The following is a 14,757-nucleotide window of genomic DNA, read 5'->3' on the forward strand; positions in this document are numbered from 1 at the left end:
AGGAAAACTGGGTGCCACCTTTGGCCTCTCTAGCCACTTCAGTCTTCTCCCAGGGATGGGGCTGGAAGGACCAGATTCTCAACAGCACTTCAGTCCTCATTTGGGTCCTTTATTGCCTCTTTTATCTTCTTCCCCCAAGAGTACCAGCCCTCAGCTCAGGGAGGAGAGGGCTCCCTACAGACCCCCTCACTGGGAATTCCTGGCCAAACCCAGCTGGCTGGAAGACAAGGTGAAGACAAGGCGCAGAACCAAATTCCACCAGAGGAGCCCATACCTCAAAGTTGGTCCAGCCATGGTAAAGCCCTTGAAGTCCCTGGGGGAGAGACCAATAGTCAAAACTAGGTCCTGGGGCAGAGGTCAAAGGGTCAAGCCAGGTGACAAAGCTGACAAGAATTCCATATTCAAGCCACAGTTGGCTAATCAAGTGCTCTGATGGGTGGAGGTCTTTGCTGGAATCATCTTTGGTGGCATGGCTTCGCAGAGCCAGAGTCAAACCAAGTCCTTCAAGGGAGCAGAATCCATCTTTTCTGCTCTCCATGGGCCAGTTAAACTAAGCCCTTCTTTTGGGAGGCTACTCAAGAGACCTGAATGAACCCCTTCCAGGCAAACCAACTTCAGCTTCAGTTCCCAGGTAAAAGGCAGGGCTGGAGGCCGTGGGGTTGCCTCAGACGCTGATGGTGCGGAATACCGTGAAGCCAGACAGAGCGGTGCTGACCAGGACCCCCGGGCACTGCGGGTGCCAGTGCAGCTCCTTCAGGTCCGTCTCACCCTGGTGTACGAACAGCAGCTGCTGCGGGAGGGACGCCAGCCCAGGGTCAGCCTCCACGTCGCCTGCCTCAGGGTCCCGCTCCACAGCCAGGTCCCACTGTGTGATCTGGTTGTCTGCACCTGAGGCTGCGAAGACCCCGCTGTCCTGGGGGTGCCATTCAACAGAGGTCACAGGGGCCACATGCTGCTTGAAGGTGGCCACTGGGGAGCCAGACTGCGAGAAAAGATGGGAGTCAAGGGCTCTGAACACTTCAGCCTGAGCATCAGGGTTCACACACGGCATTTACCCTTAAGCCCCAAGTCCACAAAAGGTAGATGGCACAAAGGACAGCAGCAGTCCCAGGGGCTGTGGCTTCATCTGCAAAGCATTTCTCAGCTCTGGGACACCGGAGCACTGCCCCTGCCCACCCTTCAACTGCCTCATTTTCCCTTCTCATAAAGGAGGGGTGGTCTCCTAGTGCTGTCCTCACTGGTCAAGGCCAAGGCCTCAATATGGCAGTAGCACAGCTCCCCAAAGCTCCAGGTAATCATCAAAGGATGACAGCACCTGTGTTGGGCAGAGGTGCTGCTGGAACGGGCATCTCACTAGCTGGGACTGGTCCATTAATGGCTCTGGGCCTGCTGGCCTGGAAGCTTCCCTAGAGTGATTCTACAGAGTTGATTAAATTGAAGGGGAAAAAGAATTACGATGTGGTGGTGCAGGAAGGACAGACAGGTGATGCCCTGGCTCCATCTAGAGGGACATCAGACGCTGCAGTTTCTCCTGCCTAGGGGGCCTCTTAGCTGTGACATTACTTCTGCTCCTGTCCTTTCAGTGCCCAGTTTCCTCCCTTGCAATGAGTGAGGCGGACCCCAATTCTTACTTGGCCAATGCTGTAAAATCTACTAAAACACAACCCACAATTCCTGGAAGCCAGACTCGGGAACTTGGTGAGACTGTGTCTCTAAGTAAAAAATAAAAAGATGGGCTGGGGATGTGGCTCAGTGGTTAAGCGCTGCTGGGTTCAATCTGGTACATCCTGCCCCCGCCAAAAGAGGCTGGACTGGACTATTTTAGGAGGGAAAAATCTACAGATCCTGGTGACTTCTGGGAAAATACCTTGAACTGCCGCAGGTCCCAGACCTTGAGGGCCCCATCATCCCCACCACTGAGCAGAAAGGGCTCCCGGCGACTCCAGCTGATGACGTTGACATCCCCATCATGGGCAGTGGCTGTGGTGAGCATGCAGGCCTTGCCAGGGGCAGCCCGGATGTCCCAAATGCGAATGGAGGCATCAGCAGAGCAAGAGGCAAACACCTGAACAAGTGGAATAATTCTGAGTGCTCAGATGTACCTCCAACCCTCCCTGAAGACAGGAACTCATCTACCAGCTACTGTCTTTATACGCCCCTGATTAGGACTTAGCCTACAAACAGAATCTCTCAGACCCCAGTTCAGTCCCCTCCTCCCAAGGACTCCAGGTCCCTATCCTGCCCCATATCACCCCAGGCATCTAAGCCCCCAAGTCCTCCCTCACCGTATCCTCAGTTGGGGACCACTGCAGGTCCTCCACGGAGCGTGTGTGGCCCACAAATGGCCGCTGATCCACATGCCAGGAACCACCATCTGAAGGTGTCCAGAGGTGAATATTCTTCTGACAGTCACCAGTCAGCAAACGACCTGGGGGAGTCAGGAAACTACCTCACCCCACCTGTCCACAGCTCCCTGCCCTCATTGGAGTCTAACTACCCCCTCCTGCTGTGGACCTTGTTCCCTCACACCTCCCCAAACCATGTGAAAACCCCAGGACTCACCAGGTACCCGGGAAGACCAGTCCAGGGCAAAGCCCTCACCCATGTGGCCAGCAAAGGTAAAGATAGGCTTCACTCGGGCCTGCTCATCCCGGAGGAAGACTGCCATGGCCTGGGGGTCATCTACTACCTGCAGAAGCCGCCGCAGTGCAAACACCTCCACCTGGCCCTTCTCTGACCACACTCCAGCCACAGGTTCTTCACCTAGCCATGACACCTGTGGGAGAGGGGTGCATGAAATAGAGAATAGGAGGCTCAGGGTGGGACCACAAGTTCCCAGCAGCCCTGAGATTCAGAACTACAGTTCCTCAGATACCCCAGGGTTGGCACTACTAACTCCCCAAAACCTTTGTAGGAAAGAGATCACAACCTGCAAGACCAGTTTGTAACTGGATCAACTCCCCAGACTATAGCAGAGGTAGGTAGTGTGGGTGAGAGCACAAAGCTCTGAGACGCCTGGGAATTGTGGCTGGCTAACTCCTGCCCGCTCTAGGAGCGCGATCAGACTCTGCTGGGGCCACAATGGACCCAAACTAGGTTGATGCTGCCACCGTGAGGCACCATGGCCAGCTCCAGCTGAGGCTTCCGCTCTTCTTCATCTTCCAAATGCTGAGGGATCACAGGGGTCAGTCCTCAGATCATTTTGACCCTGTGTGTTTGCTCACTGGGAGATATCATCCAGCCTCAAGGCTTCCAGCACCCCCCCCTAACCCTGACCTCTTTCCTCTTCCACCAGCTGCAGCCTACTCCCCCAAGTGCTCTCCATCTCAGGCCCAAAACTTCAGGACTCCTGGTTTCTTCTTTCTCATATCCAATACTCATGCTGGCTACACTAAAAAAGCACACTCCCAACATGTTCTCTTGACCTCTATTGTTGACACTCACTCTCTAGTGATTTCATCTTCCCCTTGAATTACTCTAACAGCTTTCTCTAGTCTTCAACCTTTAAATTCTACAGCAGTCAGAGGGAGCCTTTTAAAACAAATGTGAGATTCTGTCATTCTCTGCTCTAAGCCTCCAATGGTTTCCAATTTTTCCCAAGTAGAAGCCTAAGTCCTTTTTTTTTTAATCATTTGGGTGGTACTAGGGATTGAATCCAGGCCTGCTCTACCAGAGCTATACTTCTAGCCCTTGTTATTTTGAGAAAGGGCCTCACTAAGTTGCCAAGGCTGACTTCAAACCATCCTTCTATCTCACCCTCCAGAGTTACTGGGATTACAGGTATGTGCCCCTGTGCCCAGCCTGAAATCCAAGTCCTATTAATGGCCTAATCAATCTTTATCCTCTGTGCCCCTCCTCCAGATCTTGCAACCATCTCCCAACCACTCTATTCCAGATATCCTGGTCTCCCCAGCTTCCCTTGAAAGCTATCAAACATGACAAAACCAAGTCCTTTTGCACCTGATTTCCAGCACCCCCTAACCCTGACCTCTTTCCTCTTCCACCAACTGCAGCCTACTCCCCCAAGTGCTCTCCATCTCAGGCCCAAAACTTCAGGACTCCTGGCTTCTTCTTTCTCACATCCAATACTCATGCGGGCTACACTAAAAAAGCACACTCCCAACCTGTTCTCTCGGCCTCTCCTGCTGACACTCTACTGCAAATTTTGCCTGCAAATCTGTTGTAACAGACATCATGGGCTCACTCCTTTACTTCCTGGGGGTCTATTCAAAGGGCACCTGCTCACTGAATACTCTTAATTATGCTCTTTAAAATAGCAACGCCACGCCAGAAACACTACCCCCCTTATCCTGCTTAACTGAAATTCTTCTCCACAAAACTTAGCACCTTATGACAAACTACACAGGTATCAATTTCTTCTTATTCCTTTCCCCACTAGCATGTAAATTCACAGGGCCAGAGACTTTTGCCTGCTGTTAAATGCTCAACATTTATGGGTTGAGGGAGGTGGGAGGGAAGAAGTTGCAAAAGGTGTTTAACATTGTTAAAGTGTGCTAGAAAACTTCAGCTTACCCATTAAAAAAAAAAAAAAGCTCAACATTTAGGATAGTATCTGAAGCATAGCAATAACTTACTGGAAACACACAGGACAAGTTATGGGTTGATACTGCTCTAAGTGCTCTTCATAGTGTATTATCTCATTTTATTTGTGCACTTATTTGATCACAAGATTTTTAACGGTAAAGCAAACAAACCTCTAAATCCCAAAACCACACCTAGGTAATCACTTAACAAAAAATATCACACATTAAAAACAGATGCTCTTCCAGGGCACTATACATTATTTCATTTTATCCTCACATCAGTTCAATAGGCTAAATTTTATAATTCTTACCATTTTACATATAAGGAAAGCAAAAGATATAATAATATCATAATTTAAAACAGTACCTAGCACATGACAATTACAAAGTCACATGCCAAGTACTTTTCTAAAAGTTGAAGGGCATGAGGAGGGGCCCAAAAAATCTGTGCACATGGTGGGGTTTGACATCCTCAGAGAACGCAAAGTAGATTACTGGGACTATACGTACGTACCCGAACTCGGTTGATGCCACCATAGTGAGGTACCATGGCCAGCTCCAGCTGAGGCTTCCGCTCTTCTTCATCCTCTTCATCTTCCTCCTCCTCATCATCACTGTCCTCTGAGGATGGGGATTTAGTCCCATGCAGATTGTGCATTCGAAGTATCATCAGTCTGGAGGAGGTATGGGATGAGTCAGGCAGTCAATATCAAGATGTTAGTGAATGTCAAGAATTACAGCAAAGGGCTGGAAGCCTGTCATGCCAGCAGGGAGGGTGAGGCAGGGGGATCATGAATTGAAAGCCAGTCTCAGCAATTCAGTGAAACCCTGTCTCTAAATAAGATGAAGAAAAAAAAAAAGGCTGGGGTGTGGCTCAGTGGTTAAGTGCCTCTGGGTTCAATCCCTGGTACAAAAACAAACAAACAAAAACAAAAAGGGCAAAAAGGAAGCTGGAAACTCAAGACTCTTGGGTCCCATTGAGGCAGAAACCCTAACTCCTTGGTTCTGAGGAAGGAAGCTGTATGTGGAAGCTCAGACCCTTGCTCCCAGGAAAGAAAGCCACGGATCTCACTCACCTGTTGCTCTGGGAAGTCTCCGCCTGGGTCCCCGCACACAGATAAAGTGTAAGAGGAAGCTCTGTCCGGTTGTCTCCCAGGTGATCTCGGACTATGTCGAAGCTGAGACAGGGGGCACCTGGGGATAGAAGGAAAGAGGATTTAGGATGGGACAATCTCAGCCTCCACCTTCCTCAGGGACCAACCATCTCCTGTGTGACATAACCTCTCCTAAACCCAGCTTACTTTCTTTTTTTTTTTTTGTACCAGGGATTGAACTCAAGAGCACTCAACCACTAAGCCACATCCCCAGCCTATTTTTTGTATTTTATTTAGAGACAGGGTCTCATTGAGTTGTTTAGCGCGGTTTCTGACGCTGCCTTTGAATTGGCGGTCTTCCTGTCTCAGCCTCCCGACCAGCTTTCTTTTTCTGGGCATCTATTCTAGGTTTTTTTTTTTTTTTTTTTTTTTGGTGGTGCTGGAGTTCGAACCTGGGGACTTGTGCATGCAAGGCAAGCACTCTACCAAATGAGCTATCTCCCCAGCCCCCTTTTAAAAAAACATTTTTATTAGTTGTTGATGAATTTTTTTACTTATTTGTATGTGGAGCTGAGAATCGAACCTATGGCGTCACACATGCTAGGCAAGCGTTCTACCGCTGAGCCACAACCCCAGCCCTCTTTTAAGTTTAATGCTCAGGACCAGTCCCTTCCTCAAGACCCAGGAGTCCGGGCCCTCAGTCCTACCAGTCTGCGCACGGTGGTACAGCACATAGGCCTCCTCATCCATGACCAGCTCCTCTCCTTCGCGCAGCGGCGGTCCCCGGCCGGGCAGGTAGACCTGGGGCGGTCCCTCAGAACCTGCGTCCCGGGATTCGGCCTCCATGGGTTCCCCAGTCTCACACGTGCGACGCCTTCCCTTGCGCGCAGCCATCTTCCACCCTTCTCGCTGCCGTCGCGAGGTAAGAGCGTCACTTCCGGGTCTCGCTTCCTACCTTCTAAGGTCCGCCCACTGCTCGGTTGCCGTGGAAACCTCGCGGACCACCAATTAGAGGGAGCCGAGCCTTGAGAGACCCATAACTAACACACAGAGGTCCGCGCCCCAGGAGAGGACTCCGCGGCTACGGAAAAACTGTGTTCCGCGTGACCTAGGGCGCCTTTCCCGTGGCGATGGCAAAGGCTCGTGGGAGTTGTAGTTTTACAGGAGGCCGCCCCCAACCCCCATTTACTAGAGTTCCGAACCCGCCTCCATCTTTCACCTTTCATTCCCAGGGCTGTCTTTCCACTTAATTAATTATTCATCTATGCAAACTCGAGCACTTACTGGCAGGGTGACTGAGTTTCTGCTCCCTGAGGACCCATAAAGCCGGTTTCTTCTTCTCTCCCCGTTATGATGGCTTTAATTTATTTCAAAAGTCTCTAGGTAGACAGGCTGGATATTATGTGTAAGTTAGTCGGTTAAATCTACCCTCTAGGGACAGTCAATTGCCTAACCAGGCGTTTACACTGCAGCTCTGGTCAGCCAGCACTTACTCAGAAAGTCCACCCTCTGGAGGCAGCTATTACAAGTGCGTTGGCTCTCTTTATCACCTATCGGTACCAGCAGTTTGGTTAATTGGCGTAATGAAATGTTAGAAAAAGATTCTCATTGGTGAGATTAACGGCGTCCAAGGGTGGCGATTGGCTGGGATGTGATAAGACTCTCCGTGCTTGCCTGAGCAGGGCATTATGAATCTAGCAAGCCTTGTTGCTTGTGGCCATAGGAAATGGAACCCTGAGTTTGATCCTGAAATGTTTCTCTATACCGGATTGTTCTCACCACTCTTTTGAGGGCGCTCTCTGCCCTGGCCCACTCTCGACCTCTTTCTCCTCAGTTCTTTTCCCACCTCCTTTTCCTTGGTTTTTTTCTCCACGTCCCTTCAGAGTCTGTTCTGATTCTGTCTCCTCTTCCCCTGTGGGACATTTCTCAGTTTGTTTTCTCCAGAGAAGTTAAGGGAGACTAAGGGACAGATACAGAGCTCAGGCTTGGACTGAGGTGGCATAAAAACATGGTTTATTCCAAACACTGCGATGTGGAACAGGAGCGTGGAAGGAAGGTTGGTGGTGAAGTGTGAAGATCCTCCCCTCCACAACCCAGCCCCAGACCCTGCTGGAGATCTGGGAAGAGGAGGCTTTGGTGGGGGGTCTGCTGGGTCATCACTGAAGGATCACAAGGGTTGGGTTTAGAGAGGATGTGGTTGGTGACACTTGGAGTGGTAGGGAGACGGGAAGGGTGGAAGTTTGGGCTTGAGGGGTTTTGGGATCACTGAGGGACAGGGGAAGGTGGGGCTTCCGTTGGAAACAGGTCGTAGGTCAAAGTAGGGAAAAAGCCAACGAGAATGGAAAACAAGGAGGGGTGGGTGTCAAGGTTTGACATCAAGGGTCACAGTCTGGTTGGGGCACAGTCTGGGGTTCGGGTCACAGTCTGGGGTCGGATGACCATTTTAGGTGTCGGAAGTCACAGTCTGGGGTCAGGGGTTTCTGTGTGGCGGGGCCAAGGTCTGGGGTCACAGTTTGGCGAACGCGTCTCACAGTTTTGAGTCCCGATGGATGAAAGGTTAAAAACGGGCTTCCCCGGAGGCGTGGCTGGGCCGGGGAGCTGCACAGTGATGTGGGGACCACGGCCCCGGGCGTGGGGGCGGGGCGCGGGCGTGGCGTGACCCCCCCACCTCCCGCCCCATCTGGTGACATTAAAAAGCCCTTGTCGGGTTTTAAAAAAAGTCGGGTGGGCTCCATGACCCCCCCGCCCCCTCCCGCTCCCTGGCTCTCAGGCTGGGTGAGATCTGGGCAACCAAATCCCCTCTGGCTCGTGGTTCCCCCAATGCAAGGGGACGCTACTCCAGGCGGGGTACGGTCAGTTGCATTCCTTACTTTCCAACCCACGCGGGTCCTGTCTCTTGAGCGCGCCCCCTCGGGCTGTGGCCTGCGCTGACCGAGGGGGCAGTGGGGCCCCCTGGGCCGCGTCATACTTCGGACTCGAGGCTGGAGAAGTGCGCCGAGCCCCTGCGGGTGCCCAGATCCCCGCCCCGGTGTCTCCGGTGAGGCGCGGCGGGCAGCGGTGGCCCCCAGTGCGCGGCGTGCGGGCACCGGCGCGCGTGTCGGGAGGGCCCCGTGAGCCTACGCGCGGGGGCCGCGCGGGGACAGGAACTGAGGTCCTCGAGTGAGCGCGAGGTGGGCCCGGGTGGCGGGAGGTCCCAGCCCCCCGCGGTGCGCCGGTGCCGATGGTGATGTGGCGCGGGGGCTGGCGCTCGGTGAGAGGCCCGCGGGCGGTGAGGGTGCGGCCGCGGGCATCCGCAGCGGGCCCGGCGCCGTGGCGGGGGCCCAGCGGCCCAAGGCGGAGGTGGCGGCGCCCACCAACCGCCGTCCAGGCCGTCGTGCGAGCAGCTGAGATGGCGCGGCGGCGGCAGCAGCTCCAGGCTGGCGCAGTGGCGACAGTGCCAGGCAGCTGGACCGCTGCGTGGGGGCAGGTAGTCCCAGCTGCCGGCGCGCCAGCCCCCAAGCTTGTCGACCGACCAGTAGCGGCCGGGTGGCGGCCCCAGACGTTCGGCGTAGGGATAAGGGAAGTCGGCAAACCACCACGGCTCCAAGCCGCCCAGCGATGCGCCGCCCAGGCTCTCCGAGTCCTCCGAGTCCGACGGCGACGGCTCGAGGTCTAGGTAAGGGCAGGGGGGCGGCGCGGCGCGACACGGGGGCGGTGCGGCTGGGGCCCCGCCCGCCGCACCCCCAGCTCCCCCGGTGCCGCCCGCGCCAGGCCCCAGCAGGGGCTGGCTCTCGGGGTCGGAACGCGGCCAGCGCGCCGGCGCCGGCGGGCTCTCGTCCTCGAAGGCCAGGCGGCAGAGCGGTGGCCCGACGCCGGTGGCCGCGGCGGCGGGGGGCGCGGGCGGCGACGGGAAGCCAGGGAAGGAGCCCGCGGGTGGCTCGGCCGGTTCCTTGTCGCGCACGATGGCAAAGTAGGAGGGCGGTGGCTTCTGTGGGGGCTGCGCAGCGGGAGGGGACATCGGGCGCCCGGCCGCACCCCGGGGCGCGGAGCGCGCCTCACTCAAGCCTAGGCCCTGTGGTTCGATGGGGCCGTAGTAACGGTGGAAGCCGTCGGCCAGGCCCACGCCTCCCGGCGGCCCTGCGCCCTTGGCCCGGCGCCAGCGGTCCACGGCAGCGCGCTCTCGGGGCACGTATGGCGCGGGGCCCGGAGCCTGCCGCGCAGTGGGGTACGCGGGGCTGGGCAGAGGCTGAGGAGGCGGAGGGGGCTTGGCTGGCGGAGGAGCGGCCTCGGCGCTGCAGCAGCTGTACATGCCCTGTGTGGCGGGTGAGAGAATGGGGTCAGCGCAGGATGCGAGGACACCTGCCCTCCCCCGGGGGTGCCTCCCTCCTCTCCAGGCCTCCGCCTGGGACCCTTCCACTACCATTAGTCTCTGCCTCTTTCTCCCCACATCTACGCCTGCGTCACCACGTTCTTCCCTTCCTTCCTCAACTCTGCCGGTACCTCCTGGTCTCTGCGGGTCTCCTCCCGCTACATACCCTGGAGAAGGCCAACAGGAAGTCCATGCGGTGGGTGGGCCCCAGACAGTGCCGCAGGCGCCAGTAGACTAGGTGTTCCCAGGCGAAGACCAGCAAGGAGAGGCCCATGGCCACTAGGAGCATGTAGAAGACACCCGCCATGTTGTCGATGTCCAGCTTACTGCTCATCACCTCGATTTTGTCATTGTGGCAGATCCCAGAGAGCCACAGCCTCTCCAGCATCTCGATCTCATCTGGGGAAGGTGGGGTCAGAGGTCACCTGCTATGAACACCCTCTCAGGATCCTCCCCCCTCTGTTATGGGAGTCCATGCCCCCAGCCCTTCATCTAGCAGACCCTGGTGTCAAGGTCCCCAATCTCTCCTTCCCCAGGTCCCAGGGGTCCCACTCTCCCGCCTCCCATGTGAAAATGGAAGTCCCTGCAGGCAGCCCCACCATCCCCCAGGAACTGCAGCAGTGCCAGGTCGATGGGCCGTTTCCAGCGGGAGCCTTTGTGCAGGGCAATGCCATAGCCTGTGGTGGCGAAGACCTTGCCAGAGCCTATGGTGACAAGCTTGCAGCCCTCATCCTTGCGGGCCATGTAGTTGAGCACTGCTGCATCATAGATGAAAGCATCCAGCTTCCTGAGGACAGGGGGCATGAAGGCAGCGTGAGTCCCATTCATTTGCCATCATGACCCAGCCCAGAAGCTCTCTCACCCCTAACCACCAGTCCCTCCAAATCCTAACGACCTGGAGCTCTTGAGCAAAGACAAAGCTCTCTTGTGCTTTAGTTTCAACCTCTGTAAAATGGGCATAATTGCAATATCTCCAGTCCAGAGTTTTTGCAAACGCTGGATAATGCTTGATGCAAAGGAGGTGCTGGAGAAATGTTAACTGTGACTTTTGATGAATAATGAACTGTTTTTAATTTTCACTGTAGCCCTCCAGAGAAAATCCTATTTTTTTTTTTAAGTAGAAAACCTATTTTTTAAAATGGTCTAGGGGCTGGGGGTGTAGCTCAGGAATAGAGCACTTGTCTAACATGAGTGAGGCCCTGAATTCAACCCCTAGTACCCCTAGTATTTTACAATAAAATACAATGAATAAGAATTTTAAAATACATAAATAAAAGGGTCCTGCAATTTAAAGAGGAGGATTGAGGCTTCAAAGAGAGAATGATAATAATAATGTGAACGACTGCTATGTTGCACATAGACTACACCAGGCATGATCTATCTAGCCTAGAAATCCAGTTAATCCTCACAGCATCCCTATGAGATAGAAACTATGATGTCCATTTGTTTTCAGATGAGGAAACATAGGCCCAGAAACATACCTTAACATACTTGTGTCCTCCCCCCAGGCCCTAATTTCTAAAACTTGGGGGGATGAGAAGCAGGGGTATGGGATTGGTTCTCATGGATGAGACACTGTGGCCCACACCAAGCATCATTCTTCCACAACTGTGGCCAGTCTGTACTAATCTCCATGATTACTGGACTCATCTCAACCTCTCCCAGGAGACTGAAGCCCCAGGGAGCAGGGTCCCAGTTGGTCTCATTCCCAGCCATGGCCAGGGCATAGTTCCTGACACATACAAGGCAGCTGATGAATATCATCAGAATAAATGAATGAGTGAATAAATGAGTCCAGGCCAGGGAACACTTTGTAACAATTCTGTGATATCAGATAAATGTTTATGATCTGTCCAATGAAGGCATCCAGGATGTATTAGTACAAAACTAGCCCTGGAATTCCATTTAGAATATGACCTCATATTTATTTATTTTTTAATGACAGGCAGTGGGGTGAAATTCTGGTCATTTCCTCTGCAGACACCAGACAAGTCCTGAGAGGGAGGTACCCGTCTGTCTAGCCTAGCATTGTCTGAAAGAACCGTCTGCTATGATGGGATATTCCAGTGGGACTGCCCAACAGGGCAGCCACTAGCCACATATACCTCTTCAGCACCTGAAGTGTGACCAGTGGGATGAAAAGATGGAATTTTAAGTTTATTTAATTTAAAATGAAACAGTGTTGGAGAGTTCGAGGGCCCAGGGAGTACAAGGTAGGCAATGACACAAGCCTGGAGCCTGGGTTGCAGAGAAAGGAAAGGGTCTTCCAGGGAAGAATGCTTAACCTTGACTTTTGAATTGCTAGCCTGTTTTTTCTGTTTTCAGTGGTGCTGGGGGTTGAACCTGGGGCCTCTGAGTACACACACACACACACACACACACACACACAGTTAGTAGGCAGGCTTTCTACCAGAACCCTTAGCCTATCAGCTGGTGTAAATCCCTGTGACCAAAAACTCAGAAAAGCTCTGACCACACACTAACATGGTCACACATAAATGCCTGAAGTGTGTGGGAATGAGGAAAAAAGGCTGAATTAGTCCATGCCCCCGACCCCAACAGGGGAGACAGACTGGGAGCAGCTGCCTCAAATTGAATGGGCGGAGCAGAAGCAGAGTTGGGGTGGAGCAAAGAACACAGAGCTTGAGAATTAGCAGGGTCTGGGGAGAGCAGTCACTGTCCAGTCCCGAGGCTGGAGAGTGGGGTCTGGGTTAGTTTTCTGTAGATCCAAAAGGGCAGGAGATCCCTGCTGGCATCGGAAATGGACGTGCAGGCAAGAAAAATACCGCCACTGCCTGTGGGCGCTTTTGCCTTGCAGGGAAACTGTAATTTCTCTCTAGGTTTCTCTTTGTTTAGGAAAATGCCCTTGGGGGCGAAAGGTGAATTGCACTCCACTTTTGAGTGGGAAGAATTTGGAGTTTCCAGAGTCAGCCTGAAGAGGAGGAAGGGAGGGGCTATGGACTAGAATGAGATGGAAGGAGATCGTCAAGGGTCCTTAAGGAAATGGGGGCAGAGGGAGAGCCTGAAGAGCATTTAGAGAAAACTAAAAGTTAAGGCTTTCAGTGGTGGAAATAACTGAGGGAATTTTAGGAAGGTGGAATCAAATGATGTTCACTTGTTTTTTTTTTTTTTTTTTTTTTTGCTTTGGGGATGGAACTCAGGACCTTGAACATGCCAGGCACGCACTCCACCACTGAGCTGCACCTCAGCCCAGCATTCATTTTAAATTGTTTGCTCAGTTGTTCTGGGATATAGTGCCTAGCCCCTACCACCTCCCAAACCTAAATCGGTATTAAAACTCAGCCATTTGCCAGGTGTGGTGGTGGCATGCCTGCATCCCAGTGACTCAGGAGGCTGAAGCAGGAGGACTGCAAATTTGAGGCCAGCCTCAGCAATTTAGAGAGGCCCTAAGCAACTTGTCTCAAAAAATAATCTCTGGGGATGTGGCTCCGTGGTTAAGTGCCCCTGGATTCAATCCCCAGCACCAAAAAAACTAACCCTCAGCTGTTTCCTACAGCTTTGGTTGGGGTACAAGTTTGGAGAAAAATAAAAATTCCCTGCCTCTCTCTTCTTCAATGTTTATTTCCACTCTGTCATCAAGGGGGTCTTAACCTTCGATCTAGTGCCTGTCCCTCCTCAGCTCACCACCCTCCCCTGACTCTCCACTTTACCCAGTATGACTTGAGTTATTTGGGTTTCAAGGCCCAGGCCATTGGACATCTCCTCACCCCTCCTTACCCCTCTGCCCCCATGTCCCTCCATTGCTCTAGGAGAGCCACACTGGTCTTCCTGCTGTACCTGGAACAGGTACAGCTTCCTGCTGCTTGAGGGCCTTTGCATGGGCTGTTCCCCCTGCTGGAACATTCTTCTCCCAGATACCCACCTGCCTCAACCCCTCACTCCTTCAAAGGTCTGTTCAAAAGACACCTTCTCAAGCCCCTTACCTAATACTGCAGCCTGTAGCCCCCTCCCAGGTCTTGCAAACGCTTTCACCCTGCCCTGACTTGGCGATAAGCACTTACCCCTGTGCCTCAGAACACACCAGCCAACGTTTTTATCTTCACTGTACCGCCTGTCTCTCTCCACTGGATTTTCATCCCATGAGGGCAGAGACTTTGCCTTTATGGTTTAAAACTGCATCCACAGGGTCTAGAACAGCATCTGGTATACATGAAGTACTTAATAAAGACTGGCTGAGTAAGCTGGGCATGGTGTCCTGTCAGTCCCAGCTACGGGAGACTGGCAGAAGGATCTCTTGAGCCCAGGAATTTGAGGCCAGCCTGGGCAACAGAGAGATCCTGTCTCAAGGGAAAAAAAAAAAAAAAGTGGCTGAGTGAATGAATTCAGGCTGGACGGTGGGCTGGGCCCTGGAGCGGAGAGGTAAGACCTCATTCCATGGAAAAGTGGCCAAGAGGAGGCCTCCTCAGAAAAAAGCAAGAGGAAAACAAGGGACAGTTTCAAGGATTGTACAGGGAAGGGGTGTGTGTGTGTGTGTGTGTGTGTCTATGTGTGTGTATTTGTGTCTTTCCTATTTTAAAAGAAATAAAAATAATGCCTGCTTTTAGGGAAAGGGGACTTGAGGTTTGTGCAGCTCCTTTGTGAGTGGGAAACTGAACATGGCTCGTGGATGGGCCCCCGGACAGGTTGGGTGCTTTATTTCCTGGTAGGAGATGCACATCCTTCTTCTCTTGTGAGGTCACGTGCCCTCCCAGCAGCCAGAGCCCTTGTGCCTCGCTGTGAGGGTGGCATTTTCCAGTGCTGTCCACTGGGG

At 53.2% G+C, this 14,757-nt stretch overlaps 2 protein-coding genes across 2 annotated transcripts in view; both read right to left on the bottom strand.

Moving 5' to 3' along the window:
- Positions 1-88: 88 nt before the first annotated feature.
- Grwd1 (glutamate rich WD repeat containing 1) lies at positions 89-6,642 on the bottom strand. Its single transcript, XM_027920449.2, has 7 exons — positions 6,346-6,642; positions 5,621-5,738; positions 5,059-5,218; positions 2,563-2,776; positions 2,286-2,428; positions 1,868-2,065; positions 89-982 (listed from the first exon to the last, which is right to left on the bottom strand). Exons 1-7 carry the CDS (start codon positions 6,530-6,532, stop codon positions 665-667), a joined length of 1,338 nt encoding a protein of 445 aa, XP_027776250.1. The 5' UTR covers positions 6,533-6,642; the 3' UTR covers positions 89-664.
- Positions 6,643-7,645: 1,003 nt separating this feature from the next.
- Grin2d (glutamate ionotropic receptor NMDA type subunit 2D) overlaps positions 7,646-14,757 on the bottom strand; it is a 31,890-nt gene continuing 24,778 nt past the window's right edge. Inside the window, exons 10-12 of the mRNA XM_027920404.2 lie at positions 10,586-10,773; positions 10,153-10,385; positions 7,646-9,929 (exon numbers count right to left, since the gene is read on the bottom strand). Of these exons, the coding sequence (XP_027776205.2) occupies positions 8,601-9,929; positions 10,153-10,385; positions 10,586-10,773 (1,750 nt within the window). The 3' untranslated portion in view covers positions 7,646-8,600. The remainder of the gene's footprint in view (positions 9,930-10,152; positions 10,386-10,585; positions 10,774-14,757) is intronic.

Source organism: Marmota flaviventris, chromosome 18 (genome assembly GCF_047511675.1).
Source record: "Marmota flaviventris isolate mMarFla1 chromosome 18, mMarFla1.hap1, whole genome shotgun sequence".
Taxonomy (NCBI): domain Eukaryota; kingdom Metazoa; phylum Chordata; class Mammalia; order Rodentia; family Sciuridae; genus Marmota; species Marmota flaviventris.

What these genes read in the sequence shown, in the direction of transcription:
- Grwd1 (XM_027920449.2), bottom strand. Translation starts at nt 6,532, where the DNA reads ATGGCTGCGCGCAAGGGAAGGCGTCGCACGTGTGAGACTGGGGAACCC. An exon ending in GAGACTTCCCAGAGCAACAG is followed by an intron (nt 5,219 to 5,620) that starts GTGAGTGAGATC and finishes TACCTCCTCCAG; the next exon opens with ACTGATGATACTTCGAATGC. An exon ending in CTGGTCTTCCCGGGTACCTG is followed by an intron (nt 2,429 to 2,562) that starts GTGAGTCCTGGG and finishes TGACTCCCCCAG; the next exon opens with GTCGTTTGCTGACTGGTGAC.